At 41.9% G+C, this 27,720-nt stretch overlaps 1 protein-coding gene and 1 non-coding gene across 2 annotated transcripts in view; both read right to left on the bottom strand.

Moving 5' to 3' along the window:
• The window catches only part of LOC126285435 (cubilin-like), a 780,558-nt gene that overhangs the window by 130,984 nt on the left and 621,854 nt on the right, over positions 1 to 27,720 (bottom strand). Inside the window, exons 54-55 of the mRNA XM_049984824.1 lie at positions 11,349 to 11,489; positions 4,572 to 4,740 (exon numbers count right to left, since the gene is read on the bottom strand). Of these exons, the coding sequence (XP_049840781.1) occupies positions 4,572 to 4,740; positions 11,349 to 11,489 (310 nt within the window). The remainder of the gene's footprint in view (positions 1 to 4,571; positions 4,741 to 11,348; positions 11,490 to 27,720) is intronic.
• Trnas-cga (transfer RNA serine (anticodon CGA)) lies at positions 6,310 to 6,384 on the bottom strand. Its single transcript has one exon. It is a non-coding gene; the product is annotated as a tRNA-Ser (tRNA).

The following is a 27,720-nucleotide window of genomic DNA, read 5'->3' as shown; positions in this document are numbered from 1 at the left end:
TATGCAGTCCTGATTGTGGCGCTCACCTGCACGGTGCCAAACACGCATACGACCATCATTGGCACCAAGGCAGAAGCGACTCTCATCGCTGAAGACGACACGTCTCCATTCGTCCCTCCATTCACGCCTCTCACGACACCACTGGAGGCGGGCTGCACGATGTTGGGGCATGAGCGGAAGACGGCCTAACGGTGTGCGGGACCGTAGCCCAGCTTCATGGAGACGGTTGCGAATGGTCCTCGCCGATACCCCAGGAGCAACAGTGTCCCTAATTTGCTGGGAAGTGGCGGTGCGGTCCCCTACGGCACTGCGTAGGATCCTACGGTCTTGGCGTGCATCCATGAGTCGCTGCGGTCCGGTCCGAGGTCGACGGGCACGTGCACCTTCCGCCAACCACTGGCGACAACATCGATGTACTGTGGAGACCTCACGCCCCACGTGTTGAGCAATTCGGCGGTACGTCCACCCGGCCTCCCGCATACCCACTATACGCCCTCGCTCAAAGTCCGTCAACTGCACATACGGTTCACGTCCACGCTGTCGCGGCATGCTACCAGTGTTAAAGACTGCGATGGAGCTCCGTATGCCACGGCAAACTGGCTGACACTGACGGCGGCGGTGCGCAAATGCTGCGCAGCTAGCGCCATTCGACGGCCAACACCGCGGTTCCTGGTGTGTCCGCTGTGCCGTGCGTGTGATCATTGCTTGTACAGCCCTCTCGCAGTGTCCGGAGCAAGTATGGTAGGTCTGACACACCGGTGTCAATGTGTTCTTTTTTCCATTTCCAGGAGTGTATAACAAGAGATGTGACCTTGTGTAAACAAAACCTCAGAAATCTTAACTGGAAATAATAAACTGTCGCTGGATGACAAATGGTTCGAAAGCCCACCAAGTGATTTTAAAAATACAATAATAATAATCATGGCATTCAGAAAGACTGAATCTGATAAAGCCAGCTTTAAACAATGGAAACTCCATGTTCGAATATCAAAAATTCTAAATGTGGTGCTACAGAAGAATGCTAAAGATTAGATGGGTAGATCACATAACCGATGAGGGGGTATTAAACAGAATTGGGGAGAAGAGAAATTTGTGGCACAACTTGACTAGAAGAAGGGATCGGTTGGTAGGACATGTTCTGAGGCATCAAGGGATCACCAATTTAGTATTGGGGTGGAGGGTAAAAATCGTACAGGGAGACCAAGAGATGAATACACTAAGCAGATTCAGAAGGATGTAGGTTGCAGTGGGTACTGGGAGGTGAAGAAGCTTGCATAGGATAGAGTAACATGGAGAGCTGCATCAAACCAGTCTCTGGACTGAGCACCAGAACAACAAGAAGGAAAAGATGACTTGTTGAGTTGTAGACAAGCACAATGAAAAGCCAATTACACTTTCAGCTTTCAGCCAAAGCATTCTTCTGAAAGCACACACATTCATTTACAGAAGTAAGCACACAAGAACACACCTCAAACAGCCTAAATTAATATGCAACTCACAGACAGATTTAAGAACTGTATGAATTCAACCTCTTTTTCATATTTTCCATTCCACTGAGATTTGTATGGCAAATCATAGAACAGTCTGTACACTATAGCAATGAGAAACATAATCAAATACATATGCACTGTAATACAGACATACAAAGCTAAAAGTGGTAAAACATTTGGATAAAAAGAAACTATGATGAGGCTGCCTGTTATTCAGATATTGGAGATTGTAGCAGGATCTCCAGTCCCTCCTCAAATCCCTACATTCGTCACAGAGCATCTCTCCTTAGTCTATCTCTTTCTCATCGCCACCACTTGCCACACTGTCTTATACATGCTTCCTAAAGTTTGTAAACCCAGTCACGCACGCTGTACCATTGTGCCTGATTACTGCACCCTCAGAGACAGTATCTGACCTTGTGAACCAATACCTTCACCCTTTTATTTACAACCTATCCTCCTGTTTATAATACACCAGCCATTTTATGTACGGACTCTGCACAGGTTCTGTTCTTTTACAACCCAGCATCCAGCTCATCACTGTTGACCCCACCTCCCTCTATGTGAACATCCCCAATGCCCATGGCCTTGCTGCTATTGAACACTAACTTTCCCAAACTCTGACTCTAAATTTTCAATCTCATTCCTGGCAACCGTGAACAACTGTATCTTCACACACACCACCAAACTGTGACCAAGAGATTGTTGGACCACCCAGATGTCACACATCCTACACAATACATGTGCTTCACTTTAACAACTGCTTCACAGCCAGTACCTCTGGATTTAACAATACCATCTTTTCTGAATTTCATAGTTTGGAATCCTCTCTGCAACTCTCCTTCATTTCTGTAATCCTCTTGGCCTCAACATTCGCTAGCCAGTCTCCTCCTCCTCTCCTCTTGCTTATCCCGTACCCTGCTCTTATTCTAGTATTACACACACCTTCTAGCCCACCAATGCACCTACACAGTTCTTTCCCTTTCTCTACTCCCCCCTCCCACCAACCCCTTCCAGGCACAGATTGTAGCAGAATCTCCAGTCCCTCCTCAAATCCCTACATTCGTCACAGAACATCTCTCCTTAGTCTATCTCTTTCTCAACGCTACCACTTGCCACACTGTCTTATACACGCTTCCTAAAGTTTGTAAACCCAGTCACGCACGCTGTACCATTGTGCCCTATAATTTCCCCTTTATGCTCCCAAAGGCAGCACTAGGCTCTTGACCCACCCCTACTTTGCTATTCCTCCCCTCCCTGCCCCAAGTGCCTTTTGCACCCACACTACCCATCCCAACAAAGATTACTGCTTATGTCGGACACAGTCACAGGAAGTTCTTAGTGTCCAGAGACCATGTTACTACCAGTTGTACTCATAGTCTGATAGCTGGATATATGTAACATTCTTCTTCACGGTGACTGTCTGCAACTCAACACCTCCTGTATGTGGTATGTTGTTATTACATTCTGGATTTTCCAATTTCTGGTTTAAGAATTGTAAAAAATGTGTTCTTCTTAAATTCAAAACAGCATGTTTTTTTATTCTAATATCAATCCATCCCAATGGTGATTTCCAAAATTAAAAATTAACAAAAGTGGAAATGTGAGAAATAATTATGTTAACAGTCATAAAACAGAAGAGAGAAGATTGTGTGAGAAAAAGAAAGAGATCTCACCAAATATAAAAGCTAACTCAAGGAGTGCTCCAAAGGAGCATGATACAGCATTTATTGTTTACATTATACAAAAAAATCTAATTATGTATAACATCAAAATCTCTTTCTGCCAATTCAGATGCTGTTTACAGATAATATTGTTGTACATGTGAAGGCCACAGCAGAGGTGGAAGTTGCCCCATAAATACATGAGACACTTGCAGAGAAATAGGCTGAAAGTTCTGTTGTTGTTCAGTTACACTGCAAACAGTAACAAAAATAACAGGAGAACATGACAGAAGTGACCCAAAGTGGAGTAACCACATAAAATTAGCTATACAAAATGTTGCCAAACTGAGATCTGGTCACAAACATCACCTATCTCAACAAAGGAAGGGCTAGCTGTGAAACCAGTCATGTGATCTACAAGCTAAGCTGTACATACTGTGCACCATTCTATGTGGGTATGACAACCAACAAGCTGTCTGTTCATATGGATGGCTGCACACAAACTGTGACCATTTTCAACGACTGCTTCACAGCCTGTGTCATATGGAACCTTCCCACCAACACCCCTTTTATGAAATGCACAGGCGAAAACTCTCCCTGCAATATATCGTATGTTGCCGTAACCCTCCTGGCCTCAATCTTCATTGGTCATTGTCCTCATCCATATAACCCCTTATCTGTTCTAGCAACACAAAGCTCTCTATTCAACCAAAACACCCAGTTTTTTAATACTCTCCTTTTCCGCTACAACCCCCCTCCCCCCACCCCACCTCTCACCCACCCTCTGTCTAACCTCTCGACTGAACCTAGCTTCCCTACCCTCCTTGTCCGTGCACACCTCCCAGCGGCACATCACCGTCCCCCAACCCTACCCTGGTATCCATTCCCTCCCTGCTCCAGCCTCCTCCTTACCCCCCACCCAGTTGCCTCTCCCATCACACACTGCTGCTGCTGCTCACAGAGTGTCTTCAGCTGCCGGAGACTGTGGTCGTGTGTATGAGCTGTTTTTGCGTGTGCATGTGTGTGTGTCTGATCTCCATTTTTGACAAAGGCCTTGTTGGCTGGAAGCTTATTTTGTGACCGTCTTTTTGTTGTGCCTATCTGCAAGTTAGCATCTCCTTATATGCTGAGTAGCAACTGTCTTTTTCATATTATTGTTACATTCCAATCTCAATTTTCCATTGTTTGCCCACATTAATTTATTTTATTGCCTACGGTGTTAACTGCCAGTTAGAAATATTTTATAAAATGCTTTGTAAAATTCACTATGGCATTAATGAACTGTCAACAAACAGTACAGCAAAATATTAATTAATACAAAACTTTTGTGCCAAAATATGTTACAAATGTAGAGAAAATGCATTAATTTGTGTACAATGTCACATATTACTGCCATTCTGTTGCCATAAATGTATACCTCTTTCAATATTGAAATCCAAAAAGTGAGCTTCTATAACATGACCTGGTGCCACAATGGTATAATTACAAGTAAGATCTGGAGCATAACCATTTGGATAACCAGGTGACATAAGAGTTCCCTCAGTTCTGTTCGATATAATTCCTCCACATGCATAATTCCATAAGGCCTGTAAAATTAAATTCCATTCATTCATTTATTATATGAGATATTACAGCTTCTATAATTAATAGATCACAATTTATACAATGTTAGATGTACTGGTATTTAGATTGTAGCCACATGTTATACAATTGTATGTTCAAGCACATCAGTATAAACTGTTACATCAGTACAATAATTTTATATGCTGATGTGGTTGATCTCTATTAATATTAGATTTTTCATGTTTCATCTGATAGGTAAGAAACATGTAATGTTCAAAACTATTTCTATATTAGATGAAAAATTACACATCATGTACAGATCAGTTTATAAAGCACACTCACATATACAAGAGAATATGATGTCAGGTATTATATAATACACCACAGTTTAGGGATAAAAGTGCCCTTTGCACTTAATTAAGAAACAGTAAGCAAGAAAGAACTTATCTAAACCTGTTAAATTTGTTGTATCTGGAAATCTACATTACCAAATGGAATAAAATACTGTGGCAGTAAGATGCAAGTGTCAGTCCTTGTTGCAGGTGCTGGAAGTGTCATACAAAATATGCTGCGGCTCTTAAATAATCTATGAATTGCAAGTAGATTGGTTATGTGTCTCTTTGATGGCTGCCTGCTTGTCTGTACAAATATTTTCTCACAAATTATGAGACACTAGTATTTACTTTCAGGATAACTGTAAGTACTGCTGAAGGCTGCTTGGCTTTGTCTTCCCTCGTCCCCACTACAGGTGGGTCTCTCTCTTTGCAGAGTCTCAGTGATCTGTCCTCCTTTTTAACCTTACCCAATTTATCTCTCTCTTCCCCTTCAGGAAGACCTAACTAATTCTGAAAGCTAATAAATGTATCACTTTCACTTTTATGTTTGTATCAACAGTACTACAGATTTTGCCTCCTGAAGGCAAATGCTGCCAGCAGTTCTGTCTCATAAATTGTCAATTTTCTCAAATCTCCTACCACTCTCACAACATGCTTTTGTATTTTCACAGTAGTGATCATTTCATTTTTTTAATCATTGACACATGTCACTCCATAATAATAAAATTCCAAAATTTTGCTCCAATTATAAAATTTTTATTTCAGATAAACATAGAAAAAAGGCAAATACACAGTGTGCGTGTACATGTACGTGTGTGTGTGTGTGTGTGTGTGTGTGTGTGTGTGTGTGTGTGTGTGTGTGTGTGTGTGATCTTTCTCAAAGATCTACAGAGGAATAGGACAATGGTGATAAAAGATGAGAATTATCTTAGAAGCTTCTCTGCGTGATTCATAATCCCTGGAGGAGCACGAGGTGCACCTAAAAGCAAAAACAAGTAAACTGACAGTCCAGTATGGTTAACAATGTGTGGAGAAATGTTAGCCACAATTAGAAATTAAGACAAAAAATGGCATTCCAGCATTTGTTACTAAATTTAGAACAGCTATAAGACTCCCGAATGAGATTTTCACTCTGCAGCGAAGTGTGCGCTGATATGAAACTTCCTGGCAGATTAAAACTTGTACCGGACCAAGACTCGAACTCGCACTCTGCAGCGGAGTGTGCGCTGATATGAAACTTCCTGGCGGATTAAAACTTGTTCCGGACCGAGACTCGAACTCAGGACCTTTGCCTTTCGTGGGCAAGTGCTCTACCAACTGAGCTACCGAAGCACGACTCACACCCCGTCCTCAGAGCTTTACTTCTGCCAGTACCTCTTCTCCTACCATCCAAACTTTACAGAAGCTCTCCTGTGAACCTTGCAGAACTAGCATTCCTGAAAGAAAGGATATTGCGGAGACATGGCTTAGCCACAGCCTGGGGGATTTGTCCAGAACGAGATTTTCACTCTGCAGCGGAGTGTGCGCTTATATGAAACTTCCTGGCAGATTAAAACTGTGTGCCGGACCGAGAATTAAACTCGGGACCTTTGCCTTTCGCAGGCACACAGTTTTAATCTGTGATTTCAAATGTACAGCAGATCAATTTGTTGCTAAAGATTTCCCACTAATTTTAATATTCACCACAAATTTACCATCAAATGAGTTTTCTGTTGTTCCTTCTTGAACAACATCAATTGTTTCTGGAAATCTAATGGGAGATACATCTTAATGCAAAATGCCTTAAAGAAATAGATATTTCAGCTTTTTGCTACCATAAATAATTTTTAAAGTCCTATTATGTTTGCTCACCTACATCTGCATCAACACACATACTCTGTACATCACACTTAAGTGCCTGTCTTTACAATATTTCTCTATTATTCCATTCTTGGACAGCTCGCATGGAGAAAATGAACACCTATAATTTTCCATGCGAGCTCTGATTTCGCTTATTTTATTATGATGATCATTTCTTCCTATGTAGGTTGTCATCAACAAAATATTTTTGCAATTGGAGGAGAAAGTTGGTGATTGAAATTTTGTGAGAAGATTACCACCACAACGAGAAACACCTTTGTTTTAATGATGTCCATCCCAACTCATGTATCATGTCCATGGCCACCTCTCCTGTATTTCTCAATAATACAAAACGTGCTGCCCTTCTTTCAACTTTCTTGATGTACTCATATTTGTACAGACAGGTCATCACGTCACCAGAAATCCTACAGCTATTAAAGCACTGAACACAGTGGACATGGGATGTCTAGCATACTAAGGCATTTAGGAAAAAAAGGGGTTTATCACATGAATAATAAAGAAGAGTTTGATCATGGAACTTTCTAGCTATGTGACATTTCTAATTGTGAGTCATCTGAAAAGAATGAGAATCATTATGCCACTGAATTCGCCAGGAGAGCACTGACTACATGTCAAACGAACTGTTTTGTCATGGTACAGGGCAAGCTGACAGTTGTGTCAGCATTCTAAAAATTTCAAAACCTTTTAGCAGGCACTTAATGGTAGTTCACACTGATGACCAAGCCTTAACTTTTTTAATGACAATCAAGTTTATCGATTGCACCTTACATAATGGCTGTTGCCTTTACAAGAACTTAATTTCTGATTCAGTACATGAGCAAGATATCTTATCACCTTTGGAGGTGACAATCACGGACCCATAATGGCAAAGACATCAAGTTCCAGTGACATTTTTTAAAAGAAGGAGACTTCATCCATAATATGAGAAGCTTAATGAATGGCATCATGAATAAGAAGTAGTAAATTCATCTCTTCCTACCTCTTACTGAACTGTTGAAGAATGAGCAACAATAAAAGGATAAAGAGAATATCTACTTGTCATTATTTATTTATTTATTTATTCTTCACAGACAAATACAAGTATTTGTTTTGGACTTTGGACATATTTTACTCTTTGTGTCATAACTTTGTGGGAACAATTATAAACAATGAAGATAAAAAATTATATAGCTTGATTACTTGTATGTGTAAATACTATTTGCACAAATAAAAATATTCTACCACTTTGAAAATTCCTTAATAATATAAAAACATTAATTGGCAAGAAACTCCTTCAAGGCCACATGAAAACAGCTTCCACTTGAGCTTTTATAATTTTTTGTAAATTTATTACAAAATTTGATCACCATGTAATAGGGACTATTGCCCGCATTTTGAAAGTGTACTGCACCTGTAAATTAAGTGATATGTTCTGTATCTTAGCAAGAGATAGCAAACATGATCCATGGAGTATGAACACAGTTAATTAACTTTTCCATCCACAAAAGTATGAAAATTACTTTGCTTCATTTACAAGGGCATTGGACATGATGGATCGGAGAAGTGCATTCAGCACAGAAATTTATTATTTATTTATTTAGGATATTTATTAATCTACTAATCTGAATAGACAAATTAATGCTGTGCTAGAAGCCTGCAGAAAATGTAAGAGACTGAAAATAGAAAACTGAATGTGTAGGCACAGACTGTACCACACGCCCTCATCCCCTTGTGGGACTTCAGGGTATAGATATACAGTGGAACTTCGATTTTACATTCATCAATTTCATGTTTTTTTGCGATTCTACACCATATATTTGTAGCCCCTGTGGAAACCCATAAAACCAATGGTATAAATCCCAGATTTTACATTTCTTCCTAGTAAGGTTTACCTCAATTCTAAGTTCTTACTTGGCACCTTGCTTGACTTTATCCCATTTGTTCCTATTTACATATGATGTGACTGAACGAGATATAAGTGGCACAAAAGACAGATGGTTCACATCACAGGTGTTGGCAAAGTTAAGGGAATATTTTAGACCGTTGTGGAGAGGGGAGATGTAAGAGAGGAAATGCTTGCATAATCTACAATCAGTGTTGCCAACACAACTTGCAACATCTGTCTTCAAGGTACAGTTATGCTACAACTATTGCTAGTTGCAGCAGTAATGAAAAAGCAAGACAGCTGATGCAAAGTGTTCTGCACTGAGTCGATATGCGACAAAGGGGTCCAGCCACCACCTTTGCTTGTGTCACTTACAACCCAGTCTCATCTTTTTGCATGTATTTTTGATGTACTGTATTAAACAACAATATCAATCATCAACCTTTTAAATTCGAACACTGAGTTTCGAAGAACAAGCTCAGTCATAATCGAGAAAATGTCACCTGCTTCTGGCTAGTGAACTTTTACTGGCTGGTGACTTGTTAATACACCCAATTGCCAGTGCAGTCACCACACAACATTAACACACAAAAAATGAGCTTGCCTACTGCATGTGTGGAGTGAGGGAGTGGCTCTTCAGTTATGGGATTGCTAGTAGGTATGAAGACATTTTGTGAAGTGCTGAAAATATACTTTTCATGCAGATCATGTGCTAAGACAGATTTCACATGGAAATAGACAAAGGTTTTGCAATAGCAAATTTTAAAGACTATCGTGTTCAAATCTGACATGATACAACTGCAACAGCTACATTCACTACTCATATATGTACTTTGTGCTACACACATCACACTCTGTAGATCGTAAAGATTGGCAGCAGTCATGAAGCAAAAGTATAGCATCCGAGCTTTCTTTCAAATTTACATTTTACACAGTGTAAATGAGCTTGTAACGTCAACTGGGGAAGTAAACTCATTTTTTTGCATCTCTGTTTCTCTCATCAAGCCTACAATAACACTTTAATGGTGGAGAGCACGTGAAGTGCAGCTCATAATAAAAGCATTAAATAATAACAGCAATGTTGACAAAATATGTCATTAAGAATATGTCTGCATTTATGCTTGTGGTTTAATCACTTAACTGCTGTGATGTTTTTGGCTTAATTCAACATGTTCATCAATTTTTGCTTTTTCTGGGTGAGCACAAAGGGTGATCACTCAAAAGTGCATGTTTCAAACGTACAATTTACGGTCATATCATGTCAGAAAACAGCTCAATTACCTAGTACCCAGATATCAATTTCAATTTTATTACGAGTTTTTTCTTGCTGTTACACATCTGTAATCTTTTAACAACTGATGAAATTCATTATCAGAAATGATTGTATGAACATTTTATAGTACTTTAATATCCTTCACGTAGACAGATTTTATACAAAGTATCGGAAAGGATTCCGATTTTTAATCATATATGCCAATTACATGTGTTTTTGTTTACATTTTGGTTTGTTTAACATTTTCCTCAATTCTGCATTTTCCTCAATTTTACATTTTTAAGTCTGGACCATATGAGAACATAAAATATGGGTTTCACTGTATTATATTTTTTATAGAAGAAGTATTGCCTATTTCTAGCAATGAATGTCAGTGACCCTATTAAATTGCAAATTTAGCTTTGATAAATGAGAGATTTTTTTAATTTCTGGTGACTACCTAACATTATCAATACAAAATTTTCTGTTTCCTGTCATAATTCATTGAATGTCCTGAAGTTAACTGTAAGTAGGGTGCACATTGAGATAATTGAATCAAAATGGTGACATTCATTTTCATATTAACATAATAGGAATATTTACTTAGCTTATACTAATGAAATATTATTACCATTTTGATGTAAAAATAATCTAACTAAAAAGGAATCTTTGAATAATTTCTCCAGATACCTTATAGTTGTATCTAAAGGGTTGTGCAAATTAGAAGCAGCTGATCTATATGGGCGACCACATGAAGATGAGGTAGCACACATAGTAACAGTTACAGAATGATTGTTTATGAGTGAGCAGTTATACTCACTGAAAGCTATTATTGCTTAAAGTATAGTCAAGTGTCTGGGCAATTATTTCCAAAATCCTCAAAGATCACAACGGTTTAGACATGCAACAGATCACAGTACAAGAGGATTAAAGGACTAAAGGAAAATAATAAGCTTACTATATTTTGAAGAACCATGCCAGATTAAATTTGACTGAAGGAATCAGTGCCTTGCCAACTCCTCTTTCTGACATACACAACTGATTTACCTGTTTCTGACATACACAACTGGAGGGCTCTTCAAAAATTATGATTTTGCTGATGAGACGCAGGCAGGAAAACAGTGAAGCAGACTTACAAATTATTTACAGCAAACAGCTAAATTCTTAGTTACAGAAACTCATATTATGCAATTATAAACAAATAAAAATGATTTATAGCTTCCTGAATTAGTATCAGGAACTGAGAATTCATACATATAGCTGCACAATTAGCAACATACTTATGTTGTATTAGAATTGTTACACACAAGTATATAGTACCTTAAAGCCGTCACCGTTTGTAGCATCATCCGATCTGAAAAGGATCCTCATTCGATTTCCTGTTGAATTGAACTGCTGAAGACCTGCTCTTCCACATATACGTCCAAGGGATAGCCACTGCAATGCAACATAGTCAAAAACCTGGAAGATAAGCAGAATCAGGTTAATTTTAAATACCATAATAATCAAAAAGAGTGCAAAAACTGAATTTGTGTGAGTCGCCTGCAGAAATCTATAATTCATGATAGATAAGACACAAGTTTTCCTGATATGAACAATTATGGCGTTGACTTTCATAGACAGTACAAGAAATATTTCAAATTGCATCTGAAAGTGGTAGCATTTTCTTTAAAAATTAGAATGTCTGTTGATTACTTATTTCATTGCTGAAACTTAAAAGAAATGTGGAAAGAAGGAAATTATGTGGTGAATTCAAACAAAGGAAAATCCAGGATGGAATAACAGTATGAATCAAGCAAAGATTACAATTCACCATTTTAAAGATAGTGTTGAGCAGCTGATGGGCACATCTGAAAGTGGACTGTTGGGTAAGCTATCAGACAAGTTGGATACGTAAAAAAAATACTCATTAAGGGGCAGCAGAAGAAAACGTATATAAAAGTACTGAGATTTGCAAGTTTTCAGAACCAGTGGTTCCTTCTTCTAGCCGAAGTCTTGAAGGACAGGGAAAAGGGATGAAGGAAAATGTCTAGTGACGTTTAGGAAATGGGGAGAGTTTGGAAAAGACACAGAGCTCAGGGTCAGGGGAGACTTACTGGATAGGATGAGAAAGAAAGACTGATTGTTAGGGGCTGCACCAGGCAGGATTTGAAAACCTGAGATCTTAATGACAAAACATCATACAAGGGTAAATTAGAATAGAAAGTTAAGTGCACTGTGTGTGGTGTGGGTGGGGGTGACAAAAAATAGCCAGGTCATAAAATGAAATGGTGTAGAAAACTGAAAGGGAGTGAAGGAAGGAACAGCTGCATAGAAGCAATGCTGAGGATGAAGAAATTAATGTAAATTAAGGCCAAGTGGTGGCAAGAACTAAGGGCATGTTGTAACACCGGTTCCCACCTGCTGAGTCTTGAGAAACTGGTGTCTGGCAAAGAATCCACATGGCATGCGTGGCAAAACAGGTTCTGAGATCACAACTGTCTTCTTTCCTTCTCATCCTGTCTGGTAAAGCTTCCTGACCTGGTGTTTTGGGCAACTCTTCTGAACTCTCCTCATTTCCTAAACCTCACTAGTGCTCATGCCTCTACTTACCCCTTCAACCCTTCTACCAGAAGCTCTAAAAGCTAACAAATTTATACACTGTTGAAAGTGTTTTCTCCTGCCACTGATTCATGAGTAGTTTTTTATCTATAAAATTATACAATATTTTCAAAAATTGTTTACTTTTGTATAGGAACAGGGTAGTGGGCTGCTAGATGTTGTGTCAGAAGGCTGTGCTAGGGACTAAGGAAAGGGAGAGGACAGAAGCAGACAAGTGGAAAGGACTATGCAGGTATGTTGTGGGTCAGGTGAAGGGGTGGGGGGAGAGTGGGGGGGGGGGGGGTGAATCTGAACGCTGGGGGAGGGGGGACAGGGGGGCAGGTTGAGACTGAAGGCATGTGTGAAGCTGGAATGAGAGCAGGGATGGAGACAGAGTCAGTTGGAGAACACCAGCTAGTGAAGTTTGAGGCCAAAAATGCACCTGGCCTCAACTTTCACTGGTCTTGTCCACCACCAGGTTCTATACCCTTCCCCCTGCCTCAGTCTCAGGTACACCTTCTACTGACCTCCCCACATATGGCCACAGTATCTGGCTGCTGACACCAGAATGCCCGCAGCCTTGGCAACCAGAGACATTCCACGTCGGAAAAATATATCTAAACACAAAGATTCTGTAACTTACCAAACAAAAGCGTTGGTACGTTGATAGAAACAATAATAAACACACACACAAAATTCAAGCTTTCACAACCCATGGTTGCTTCATGAGGAAAGAGGAAAGGAGAGGGAAAGACGAAAGGATGTGGGTTTTAAGGAAGAGGGTAAGGAGTCATTCCAATCCTGGGAGCGGGAAGATTTACCTTAGGGGGGAAAAAGTACAGGTGTACACTCGAGTTGGTTTTAAGGGAGAGGGTAAGGGGTAATTCCAATCCCGGGAGTGGAAAGACTTACCTTAGGGGGAAAAAATGACATGCATACACTCGCACACACACGCATATCCACTCACACATATGTGTCAGTATATGTGTGGATGGATATGCGTGTGTGTGCGAATGTGTACCTGTCCTTTTTTCCCCCTAAGGTAAGTCTTTCCACTCCTGTGATTGGAATGACTCCTTACCCTCTCCCTTAAAACCCACAGTTTCATCTTTCCCCCTCCGTCCCTCTTTCCTGACGAAGCGACCGTGGGTTACGAAGGCTCGAAATTTTGTGTGTGTGTTTTTTTATTGTGCCTATTTACCAGCACTTTCCCGCTTGGAATATATTAAAAACAAAGATTCCAAGACTTACCAAGCGGGAAAGCGCCGGCAGACAGGCACATGAACAAAACACACAAACACACACACAGAATTACGAGCTTTCGCAACTGGCAGTTGCTTCGTCAGGAAAGAGGGAAGGAGAGGGAAAGACGAAAGGGTGTGGGTTTTAAGGGAGAGAGTAAGGAGTCATTCCAATCCCGGGAGCGGACAGACTTCCCTTAGGGGAAAAAAAGGACAGGTGTACACTTGCACACACACACACATATCCACCACACATACACAGACACAAGCAGACATTTGTGAAGGCAAAGAGTTTGGGCAGAGATGTCAGTCGAGGCGGAAGTACAGAGGCAAAGATGTTGTTAAAAGACAGGTGAGGTATGAGTGGTGGCAACTTGAAATTAGCGGAGGTTGAGGCCTGGCGGATAATGAGAAGAGAGGATATACTGAAGGGCAAGTTCCCATCTCCGGAGTTCTGACAGGTTGGTGTTAGTGGGAAGTATCTAGGTAACATGGACGGTGTAACACTGTGCCAAGATGTGCTGGCCGTGCACCAAGGCATGTTTAGCCACAGGGTGATCCTCATTACCAACAAACACTGTCTGCCTATGTCCATTCACGCAAATGGACAGTTTGTTGGTGGTCATTCCCACATAGAAAGCTTCACAGTGTAGACAGGTCAGTTGGTAAATCACGTGGGTGCTTTCACAAGTGGCTCTGCCTTTGATTGTGCACACCTCCCGGGTTATAGGACTGGAGTAGGTGGTAGTGGGAGAGTGCATGGGACAGGTTTTACACCGGGGACGGTTACAAGGGTAGGAGCCAGTGGGTAGGGAAGGTGGTTTGGGCATTTCATAGGGAAGAACTAAGAGGTTACGAAGGTTAGGTGACCGGCGGAAAGATACTCATGGTGGAGTGGGGAGGATTTCATGAAGGATGGATCTCATTTCAGGGCAGGATTTGAGGAAGTCGTATCCCCGCTGGAGAGCCATATTCAGAGTCTGATCCAGTCCCGGAAAGTATCCTGTCACAAGTGGGGCACTTTTGTGGTTCTTCAGTGGGAGATTCTGGATTTTAGGGGATGAGGAAGTGGCTCTGGTTACTTGCTTCTGTACCAGGTCAGGACGGTAGTTGCGGGATGTGAAAGCTGTTTTCAGGTTGTTGGTGTAATGGTTCAAGGATTCAGGACTGGAGCAGATTCATTTGCCACGAAGACCTAGGCTGTCACCCTCACAACACCTCCACAATGACCCCATTAAGTTTTATTTACATTCCCTCCGCAAACATGCCTTCGCCCTAGCCAGATTACGCTCCCATATTTTATTTTCTCAGGCTTGTCTGACATTTGGCATTACCCCCAAAGGCCTCACACTTACAGTTCCCATCTCTGGCTGTAACCCTTCAATCAGTCCCTATACCAGTTCCAAACTGAACAATCCATTGCCCTCACCCACCTAATCCTTCATCTACAAATCAAGTCAGCCAATGAACGCACCCGTCAACTCCTATCCTTAATAAAAGTCCTCAATCTTTCCTCTCCCACATCCACACCGGCTGTTCAGAGCATCCTCCTACAGGCCAACCACAAATTAAAACAGCATGCCACTTTCCACCTTAAAAAACTATCTAGTCTCCTAGTTTTCCACCTCCGGAAAGGCAACTCACTCACCCTTCACAACCTTTCCAGCAAACCTCAACCTCCTCTCATAGCACACAAACCCAGTCTCTCCCATCTACTCAATCTCCCACTTCCAGCTCCACTCCCTCCAAAACCTCAAAATTCCAATCAACACAATCTGGAACTACAACACCCTAATTCAGTAGTTAACCTTTCCTCCAAACATCTCTCCCGATCCGAAACCTATGTCCTATCCAGAGGCCTCACCTTCAGCCCCACTCCCAGATTCAACCAAACAGCCCTTGTCAAAGATTTACTGTCCTATACTCGTACTCTCTGCTGGAAATATCACTTTGCCATGAAGAAAAATGATCCTAATCCTACTCCTAATGATCCAACTCCCCAAGACACTATCCAAATTGAACCTGCCTGGAACAGTTCCGTCCTCCGTCACAGCGGAACCCACCTTCTCTTCCTCAAAATCACCCTCTCCAAACCTTCCAGGAATTTCTGGCTTCCAGCCTTGCCTCTCAATCCTTCTTAAAAAAAAAACCTTAATCCTACTCCCAACATCACCACTGCTGAGGCCCAAGCTATCCGTGATCTGAAGGCTGACCGATGAATCGTCATTCTTCCGGCGGACAAGGGTTCCATGACCGTGGTACTTGATCGTCGGGAGTATGAAGCTGAGGGACTGCATCAGCTTTCACACAACACCACATACAAAGTTTGTCAAGGTAATCCCATTCCTGATGTGCAGGTGGTGCTTATAGGAGTCCTCAGAACCTTAGGTCCCCTACAAAATTTTCACCTGACTCCATCAACCTCCTGACCCCACCGACACCCCGCACTCCTACCTTCTACCTACTTCCTAAAATTCACAAACCCAAACATCCCAGCCACCCCATTGTAGCTGGTTACCAAGCCCCCACAGAACGTATCTCTGCCTATGTAGATCAACACCTTCAACCCATTACATGCAGTCTCCAATCCTTCATCAAAGACACCAACCACTTTCTCGAACGCCTGGAATCCTTATCTAATCTGTTACCCCTGGAAACCATCCTTGTAACCATTGATGCCACTTCCGTATACACAAATATTCCACACGTCCAGGGCCTCGCTGCGATGAAGCACTTCCTTTCACGCCGATCACCTGCCACCCTACCTAAAACCTCTTTCCACATTACCTTAGCCAGCTTCATCCTGACCCACAGCTTCTTCACTTTTGAAGGCCAGACATACCAACAATTAAAGGGAACAGCCATGGGTACCAGAATGGCCCCCTCGTAGGTCAACCTATTCAGGGGTTGCTTAGAGGAAGACTTCTTGGTTACCCAGGCCTGCCAACCCAAAGTTTGGTACAGATTTGTTGATGACATCTTCATGATCTGCACTCACAGTGAAGAAGAACTCCTGAATTTCCTCACCAACCTCAACTCCTTTGGTTCCATCAGATTCACCTTGTCCTACTCCAAATCCCATGCCACTTTCCTTGACGTTGACCTCCACCTGTCCAATGGCCAGCTTCACACGTCCATCCACATCAAACCCACCAACAAGCAACAGTACCTCCATTATGACAGCTGCCACCCATTCCACATCAAACGGTCCCTTCCCTACAGCCTAGGTCCTCGTGGCAAACGAATCTGCCCCAGTCCAGAATCCTTGAGCCATTACACCAACAACCTGAAAACAGCTTTCGCATCCCGCAACTACCCTCCCGACCTGGTACAGAAGCAAATAACCAGAGCCACTTCCTCATCCCCTCAAACACAGAACCTCCCACAGAAGAACCACAAAAGTGCCCCACTTGTGACAGGATACTTTCCGGGACTGGATCAGACTCTGAATGTGGCTCTCCAGCAGGGATACGACTTTCTCAAATCCTGCCCCGAAATGAGATCCATCCTTCATGAAATCCTCCCCACTCCACCAAGAGTGTCTTTCCGCCGTCCACCTAACCTTCGTAACCTCTTAGTTCATCCCTATGAAATCCCCAAACCACCTTCCCTACCCTCTGGCTCCTACCCTTGTAACCGTCCCCGGTGTAAAACCTGTCCCATGCACTCTCCCACCACCACCTACTCCAGTCCTGTAACCCGGGAGGTGTACACGATCAAATGCAGAGCCACTTGTGAAAGCACCCACGTGACCTGCCTACACTTTGAAGCTTTCTATGTGGGAATTACCAGCAACAAACTGTCCATTCACATGAATGGACACAGGCAGACAGTGTTTGTTGGTAATGAGGATCACCCTGTGGCTAAACATGCCTTGGTGCACGGCCAGCAGATCTTGACGCAGTGTTACACCGTCCGAGTTATCTGGATACTTCCCACTAACACCAACCTGTCAGAACTCCGGAGATGGGAACTTGCCCTTCAGTATATCCTCTCTTCTCAATATCCGCCAGGCCTCAACCTCCACTAATTTCAAATTGCCGCCGCTCAAACCTCACCTGTCTTTCAACAACTTCTTTGCCTCTTTACTTCTGCCTCGACTGACATCTCTGCCCGAACTCTTTGCCTTTACAAATGTCTGCTTGTGTCAGTGTATGTGGGGATGGATATGTGTGTGTGTGCTAGTGTACACCTATCCTTTTTTCCCCCTAAGGTAAGTCTTTCCGCTCCCGGGATTGGAATGACATCTTACTCTCTCCCTTAAAACCCACATCCTTTCGTCTTTCCCTCTCCTTCCCTTTTTTCTGAAGAAGCAACCGTTGGTTGCGAAAGCTAGAAATTTTGTGTGTGTGTTTGTGTGTTATTTTGTTGTGCCTGTCTACCAGCGCTTTCCCACATGGTAAGTCTTGGAATCTTTGTTTTTAATATATTTCTTTATATATATTCTGATGAAGGCCTTTTTGGCCATGAGCATGCTTGAGTCTTTGTTGTGCCTTTCTGCAACTCACCACTCTGCTATATCATAAGTAGCAACATATTCTTTTCATAATACTGTCATTATTCCAACCTGGATATTCCATTGTTTGATTCTATCAACCCCTGAACACCTGAATAGCCCTTTATTTCACCTTCTCTGTTTTTGTCCTCTCGTGTCCCTGCACCTTCTCCCCAGCAGCACAGCCTCCTGAAATTGCACTTAATAGTCCACCATCCTGTACCAACAACAACTCAGCACAGCACTGCTGCATCTTCCCCCACCTACGTCACTATACCTGCCCCTTCCAACCTCCACCTCACTCCTCTTCTGAATTTCAGTATCCACCACAGGTGATACTGCTCACTTATATTGGGTGAGGAAAGTTAGGAAAATTTGCCCCAGATAAGCAGAGACATGCTGGATGGAGTTAGAAGGACAGGAAGGGAAGGGAAGTTAGAGAGTAACATCCTGTTAACAGAACAGTCATTTAAGATGTAGACCATGCTAGTATTACAAAAGGGTGGGAAAGGTAATTGGTGTTCTACCTAGGAACACATGGATACACAAGGCCCTAAAAGAGGTACAAATCATTGGATCACAGAGTGACATCAACAAAAATACAATGAAAGTAATTTAATTGTCTCCAACATGAGGGCCCAGAAATCTATGCACGTGCTTATAAAAACACTGCTGTCAATGATGTAGTGCTGTACATGCACGATGGACCTGGTAACAGTGTCCAGTGACTGAGCTGTCCCTGACAGCCGCCTCATTTAGTTGTAGGCATGCTGTTTGAACACTGTCCTACACTATGCTCGCCATAGTGGCCTGACTCATGCTCAATGTAGGCTGTGGGTGTAGTAACTGCTTGGTCGGTTACTACACTCCTTATCTGTGAGTTGGAGGGCAGCAAGGGAAGGGGGAGGGGGGGGGGGGAGGGAATACCAGGTGTCTCCATATATGATGCTGTGACAGAAAATATGTGCATGGCTGTTGTGGCAATTCTGGGGAGGCACTCAAAGGTCCCAAAAGTTACCAATCTGCCTGGACTAGCATGTACAGATGAAACTGAGTGGGACAAGCGCACCCCCACTGCCCACCGACCCCAGGATAACCACTGGATAGGACCAGTGACAAGAGGGAAGGAGCCCTCTGGTTGTCGGAGTACACAATGAGCTGTAGCTGCACAGAAAGCAACAATGGTGGACTGTGTAACTGGACACCCTCTGCCAACATTACCCTTTTTTACATAGAAATAGCCAACACCAAAAAATACTTTCAAATCTTGAATAGGTTAAAATTATCTCATCTGTTTCACTAAAAGAATTTCAAATGATTTTGTATACAATGTATTATATTTCAGGCTAAAATGTATACATAGAAATTAAATTGTTACAATCGATACAGCTAAAATTATTCTTCTTTTAGATGTATCTCAAATTACAAAATATCTGGCATACTTAAAATTCATATTATTAATTGCACAATCTAATGCTAATTATTAAATTTATTTCTGGATTCATTTATAAAATAATAATATTGCTTGGTGAAGAGTCTTCTTTTGTCAAGAAAGTTTTTAAACCTTTTTGTTTCCTAAACTCTTTGGAATATTGTTGTACAGCAGAATGTAAGTAATAGTGGGAATACCTCTGATAGAAACGGATGTGTTTTTATATCTGGCAATAAAAATGTAATTTGTGGTGTTACAGAAGTGGAAATTGTAAAGATGGTGTAATATTGAAAGAACATGACAAAAAGTAAAATTCATCAGTAAGACAGGCAAATCTTCAGACATTATTACGTCAACTGGAACCCATAAAGTTAAAGAAATTTTAGCTTCATGAATCTATCCCCAGATGTGACTGCAGGCAACAATGAGAAAATGAAGATAAGTAAAAAAGTTTTTTGTGTATCTTACACCTCTTGAAGCTTTTGAAACTAATGAAGAGACTGAAAAATTTAATGTTGATCTGCGGGAGGGTAAGATTACAACTGGAGAGGTGAGGCAATGGAGACCTGGCTTCTGGCCCCATTAACAGCAGCACAAGTTTAGTGCATTGGGAGGTAGTGGCACCAGCTGCAGAAAAGAGACTCTGCTGTCACTGCTGTCTGAGAGAGATAAAGAAGTGGGGAAGGAGGAGGCACAGGAAGAGTGAATACTATCCTTAAGCTGCAGAAAAGCATGCTCACAGGCTGCACACCAAATATAGGAGCCACTGTCCAAAGAAACAGTTGCAAGAGTTGGGCAATAGAAGCTGCTCTGGGGATAAATTTGTTATAGTATGCCACATTGTTGAGGAAAGCCTTAGTTCTCATCGATTAAATGGACGGTACTAAGCCCTAATGGTGATGACATGTTACATGGAGCACATGCCCTGCAAGGAAATTTCATGACCCAAATAAACACTGGAAGGCTGGATAAAGTGAGACTTCGTGAGATTACGTTTGACAAGAGTAAATAAATAATGTAAGTCAGGTAGGTGACACTTCTTGGTGGAAACTGTCGTGACAATATCATCATGATCATTAATGCAATGAGGAACTATCATCGTACCCAGTTCTAAAAACAGTTGAAAGATGGCAGGGTCACTAACAATGCCAAACATTAGCTGTTGATACTGACAGAAGCCAAAATGTGTATTAGCCACAAGAAACTCTCTGATGCCTCTTCCAATGGAATCTTAAGGTAGCCTTTGGCCAAGATAATTTTCAAAAAGAATTGACATCAGCCAAGTTTGAGAGAAACACTCTGGGTAAGACAGGGGTGAGTGTCTATGACTGCCTGTGCAGTAACAGTGACTTTTAAGTTGCCATAGAACCAAAGCTGACTGGATGCCTTCTCTACAATCATTAAGGTCATAGCCCACACACTTGAAGAAATCAGTTTAATCATTCCTAATGATGTTAAGCAATCCAGTTCTGTCTTAACCTGGTCACATGAAGCCAGTACCAGTGACTGCCCCCAAAGTAAGTGACGCCTGATGGAGGGTTTGAGGGTAATGTGTGCTGCGAAATTGTTTGCACAATCTAACCCTGGGGCAGATATATCCAAAACCACAAGGCACACGGAATCCAGTTCATGGTAAGGCAGTTAGTTTGACATGAGATGCACAACATCCGCAACAGAAAACATAAAGTAGCAAAGACATCTAACCTAAACACATTTTCAGTACTCCTTTTACTAACCACCAAGTATTGTAAATAGTGTCGGCTGCGAATTGGCCAAGAACAGGAGTCTGCCATTTATTATAATGCTAGATGTATGTCGTTCATGCTGTATGAAGCAAGAGGGGCACACAGGAAGTGACATTCACTGTTCCTGCTACCGGTAATAAGTGTGTCCCTGTCGGCACAGTTGACTTGTTTGTACTGCAGCTACTTCCTCTTCCCACAGTGGGTTAGGCTCTATGTCCCAGGGCTGGATGCTGTCAACAGTGGTAACATAACTCAATGTCTCTCATAGGTGGGCCGCAGCATGGGATACTTCAAATGACTGTGTAATATTCAAAACCTCTTCTAAGATAAGGACCTCAAATCATAGGGAAAGGTGACACACCTCCTTATATGGGGTCAGATGAATGACTGTGTCTCTGACCACCATGCCTCCAAAAGGATCCTGAAACTTAGCTTCGAAAAACCGACACTTATGATGAGAATGTGGAGATTAGCTGAGCAAGCTCAATAGGTTTTCTGCAGCTGTTTGCAGACAGCTGGAAGAAATCAACACACAAAGCAATCACATATGTACACTTGTAGTGATAAGAGGACAGCAAATTACACATATCATCAAAAGAAAGCAACACTGGTCCCTGCAATGGAGCTAACTGGCAGAGTACATGATACATATGAGAGGGTAAAATAAGAAAAGGGCTTAACAAGTCTCAGTCTCAACCACCTGGAATATCACGAAATGTTGGCAATGCTGCTTCTCGTAAGCTCCTCAGTTTCTCATGGATTTCTGCAAGGGTGGAATGGTGGCAGGTGAACAACTGGCAACTGAACGTGGGTCAACATAGGCAACAACTTTCCAACATAACTGTATGTGCCTGCTGTTGTTGCATTGCAGAAGAGACTAGAATAAAGCCTGCATGAAAGAGGCAAATGGCAGAAAAACCACAGAGTCCAAAACACAAGAAAATTGAACCCTCAAAGCTGACGCTTGTGTTCTAATTAGGAACGCAAAGAAATACATGGTTGTAAGAGAGACACAATTTACTGGGTCACAGTGTCAATGAAAATATAATATATCCCTGCTTTTATGTTCCCACAATTAACGTTTTCCCAATGTTTACAACATTTTTTATTGGTCCCATCAAATTTTGTAAGCCCACAATGTTAATTTGCACCTGATTTTGCATCAACATATTCATAGTTTTCCGAAATTTACGCATTATGAAAAACTGTTTGTAGAGGAAAAATGTCATTAGCATGATGTTGTCCATCAAATAGCGTTTACAAATATTATGTGGTTAAGTTTCTTGACACCAGTGCACTCTGCTCAGCGGATCTGAACCGGTAAATGGAACAAATCGTGCTGTATCTCCTGCTGCTGCCAAGCTCTACTTGGCATGGTCACTGATGGGAGTAAATATGTTCGTTCGGACGAAGACCAATCACAACCATTACCAAACTGTCTCTACTGGTCAAACGCAGTTTCATGATTGTTGATGATTGTTGTGATAATCGTGACACCTTCGTTGAACCATATTTAGTGTTTCAGTTTATGGCCACTTGGAGCACTAGTTGACACTGTCATTCACTTTGCGTAACCTAAATGTTTTTAGTTTAAAAATAGCGCCGGTTACATATTTTATTCATGCTGAACAAAACCTGTTTCGAAAATAGAAATGATCAAAGTCATTCATCCTTGGGAACTAGTTCACTGGTGATCACTGTTTTTTGGGAACCATTCATTTTTACTTGTTCACCCTTCATTGTGCTTGGTATATGGTTCTTATGAAAAATTCAAAATTAGTAGCATAGGTGACTGAAGATGGAAGGCACCAAGAGGGGGCATTTGCCTCCCCCATGGAGTACAGAGTTTTTATTCATAATGGAATTCTGACACACTCATAATTTTCGTGATTCTGCAAAACATCTTGTTTAGCAAACTGTAGCATTATGTGGCTGGTCACAGGGAAATAATATAAGGTGGCACACGAAAAACCACCCCCGAGTACAGACTGATCGCTGATTACACATGAGTTGTTGATTGCTACAAGCAGAACAGATGAACACATAATAATTAGACAATGAAGAAATAACAAATAAGCTAATGCAAACTACTTCAAAACAATAGATGATGATTGGTAAGTGACAATGAGCAGTCTAATACTTGGAGCCGGTTTTTCATGCACCACCCTGTACCACTGAAATAATACTGCCACATAGAAGAAGGTGTAATTAGATGAATGACAAACACTAACTTCACTTAATGAATCTTTATTCAGTATTCAGCACTTGCACATACAAGAGTGCAGAGCGAACTGCATATATACAGCTACAGAATATTCCAGTACAATGATTCTTGACATTTGTGGATACTTCTAGAATGTACTCGAACCGAATATAGAAATAAAAATTGTACAGTCCAACTGAGCTTTCAACTCACACCCTCCATTCAACAGTTTAGTATCACAACCAGTACACCACGGTGATACTCAGCTTCTACTGTGACATTGCTCCCTCCTTAAGAGAACAGTGTCTTAGTGTTATGTCCTCCTAGTCCGGGAATGAGTCATTGGTCCTGCGTACTTTGACACCGAATGACTGATGCTCACCCTGGTGGTGATCTTCTTAAAACTTCTTTTGCCACTAAACTCTTAGTCACCTTCCCTCTTGTTGCCTGTAGCTGGAGCTTCGAATTTGCCCTGGGTGGCAGGATCCTTGTAGGGCCTCATTTGAAGGATGTGGACAGTATCTCTGATCTTTCTTTGTCTTTTGTCGGGGTCGAAATCTTCAACTTCATAAGTAACATCAGACAACTGTCTTACAACCTTATAAGGTCCAAAGTAGCGCCTGAGGAGCTTCTCACAGAGACCAACCTTCCAAACAGGAGTGAAGATCCAGACGAGGTCACCAGACTGGTAGACAACAGGGCGGTGCATCGCACCATACCTTCGGCGATCGTTTTCTTCAGCCTGCAGCGTGCGGAGTCGAGCTAACTGCTGAGCTTCCTCAGCTCTGGTTAACACCTGGCTGATGTAGTTGTTGTCAATGTTATCAGAATGTAATGGAAACACAGTATCCATCGTCGTAGTTGCCTCATGCCCATGCACCAGGAAATATGGGGTAAATCCTGTGGTGTCTTGTTTGGCAGTGTTGTAGGCAAACAACACGAAGGGTAGCACCTCATCCCAGTTGCTCTGCTCAACGTTGACGAACACTGATAAGCATGTCAGCCAAGGTCTTATTAAGGCGTTCAGTAAGCCATTTAGTTTGCGGATGGTAGGCAGTCGTCATGTGATGAGTAATGTTGCACCGACAGCTTACCTCTGTCACAAGATTCAATTGAAAAACTTTCCCTCAATCTGTAATTAATGACCCTGGGGCACAGGTGTTTTAATACAATGTCTTACACGATGAAATTGGCTACCTCGGACGCTTTGGGTGTTTTCAAGGCTTTTGTAATGGCATAGCGTGTCAGATAAACAGTGCAAACATTAATCCATTTATTGCCACTAGCAGACACTAGAAATGGTCTGAGGAGGTCAATCCCAACACACTAGAAAGGTGTTTCAGCTGGTGGAATTGGTATTAGTTGGGCAGATGGTTTCTGAGGAACTGCCTTTCACCTCTGGCGCTCTCTACAGTGCGAAACATAGTGACAGACACTCCTAAATAAGCCTGCCCAGAAAAATCTCTTGCGCATTCTATCATAGATCTTAATAAATCCTAAATCTCTGACCTCAGATGTGTCATGGAATTCCTGTAGAACATCTAAGCACATGTGTTTAGGAATCACTGGTAGCCACCTCTTTCCAAATGGACAAAGTTTTTCTTGCAAAGTAATCCATTAACTACCTTAAATTGTCCTTTCACATCCTCTGACCAATTTAAGGCAAGCATAATTTGAGATATCTTGGCATCCTTCTTCTGCTCAGCAGAGAGATCCTAGGGTGCAGCGAGACAGTTGCTATCTTCATCAAAGTCACAATGGTCTTGCATAGGTTTTCTTGAGAGACAGCCGGCATCTTGGCACTTTCTTCCACTTTTGTGCACTATGGTAGAGTCATATTCTTGGACATGTAGTGTCCACCTGGCGAGTCATCCTGTTGGACCCTTAAGACATGTCGGCCAACAAAATGAATGATGGTTTGTAACAACTGTGAATGGCCTTCCATAGAGATACTATTGAAATCTGCACATGAGCCAGATCACAGCAAGACATTCTCTTTCTGTAGTTGAGTAGTTTCTCTTGGTTATTGTGAGTGTTCTAGAAGCATAGGCTATAACCTTCTTTTTTTCCATCCAAAATTTCCACCAGAACAGCACCGATCCCATACCCACAGGGATCTGTAGTTGCTCTCTCATCATACAGACCAAAGATAAATTTAGCATCAGCTTTTAACAACTCTTGGAGTCACATGGCATTCATACAAAAGTCTTTGATAAAACGACGGTAATAAGAACGTTATAGGAGGAAGCTTCTTGCATTTCTAATACTTTTAGAAATAGGATATTCTGTTATAGATGTCACCTTTTCTGGGTCTGGCCGCACATCTTCATTTGACAGAAAGATTTCTTTTGCTCCCAAGAAATTCTTTCTTGGATTAAATTTCAGCCCACCTTGTTGGAGACTCTTAACAACAGCCCTCAGTCTTTTTATATGTTCATCAAATGTCTCTGAGAATACTATAATGTCATCTAAATAACAAAGACACATCGTGCACTTCAGGTGACGTAGAATATTATCCATCATCTGCTCAAAAGTTGCTGGGGCATTACACAAACCAAACGGCATTACCTTAAACTCACACAGGCTCTCAGGGGTGATGAATGCAGTTTTATCACAATCAGCCTTATCTACTTCAGTCTGCCAGTATCCTGAGTACAAGTCCATGGTTGAGAAAAATTTAGCCCCCTTCTGACAATCTAGTGTATCATCAATTTGTGGAAGAGGGTTGACGTCCTTTTTAGTAATCTTATTAAGCTTCCTGTAATCAACACAAAAGCACCAACTGCCATTCTCCTTTCTAACAAGGACCACTGGTGATGACCATGGGCTCTGCGAAGGCTCAATGATGTCATTCTCCATCATTTTCTCTACCTCGTCGCGAATTATTCAATGTTCCATTGCTGACACATGGTATGCTCTCTGGCTTAGTGGTCGATGGTCTCCAGTGCCAATCCGGTGCTTTACCATTGATATATCTAATTCAGAGAACTCTTGAAGAATGGCAAGTAGCTTCTTCTGTTGTTTCTTAGTGAGATCTGGTGATAGTATATCTAGAAGATCTTACCTCCTAGTGGTATGGCTAATTCTGCCCACAGACTCGACATGGGAGGTTCCTATGATGCTCAGCTGTTCTTCAATTAACGGCACAGCATTTGCTACACACATGCATCTCTTAAGGATCTGCAGTTTTTGGCAACAGTTAACTATCCACAATTCACCGAATCCATTCTTAAATGAGACGACAGAGGCTGAGATGACCAACTTATTCTTCAGTGGTATGCTTCTCTTACATTCCACTACAAGATCTATGGGTTGATGCTTGGCATGACACGTGACAGTTAACTTTCTAGTGCTGACTGCAGGAATGATCACTTTATCCAGCACACATAGTCACCACACACTTGAATAAGCATCTTCCAGCCCACAATATCTCTTCTCGTCTAGCATAATATTCAAGCAAGCACAATCTGTAATTGCCTGAGAAGCTTCCAAAAAGTCCCATCCAAAAATGACATTATGATTACACTCTTGTAAGACGATGAATTCTAAGGGCTGTGTAAGGCCAATTATACCCACATGAATGGTACATCTTCCTGTACGTTTTACGTATTTCCCATTAGCCAATTTCAGCAGAGATGTTTTGTTGTCGATGAATACTGTTTTCTGCAACTGGCGACGGTACTTTTCTGAAAGGACTGAATATGATGCTCCAGAGTCCACAAGAGCTTGGGCTGATAGGTCATCCATGAGGATATCGACGTAGTTTCATATAAGTTGTAGTGATCGATGGCGGAAGATTTCTCTTCGGAGGCCTCACTTCCAAGCAAGGTTGTGCCCGATAGTTTTCCAAGTTGTGGCAGCTAGGTGATCAGCTGTAGCTTCTAAATGGCGATGGAGACCTTGATCGGAGTGTTGGGGAGCGTCCTCTCCTGTGGCTAGCTTGCAGCGATGGTGACCTATGTCGTCCTGCACGCAAATCTTCTCGTTCATCTTCGT

The sequence above is a fragment of the Schistocerca gregaria genome, chromosome 8 (genome assembly GCF_023897955.1).
Source record: "Schistocerca gregaria isolate iqSchGreg1 chromosome 8, iqSchGreg1.2, whole genome shotgun sequence".
NCBI lineage: Eukaryota > Metazoa > Arthropoda > Insecta > Orthoptera > Acrididae > Schistocerca > Schistocerca gregaria.
This window is presented reverse-complemented; position numbering and strand designations above follow the sequence as displayed.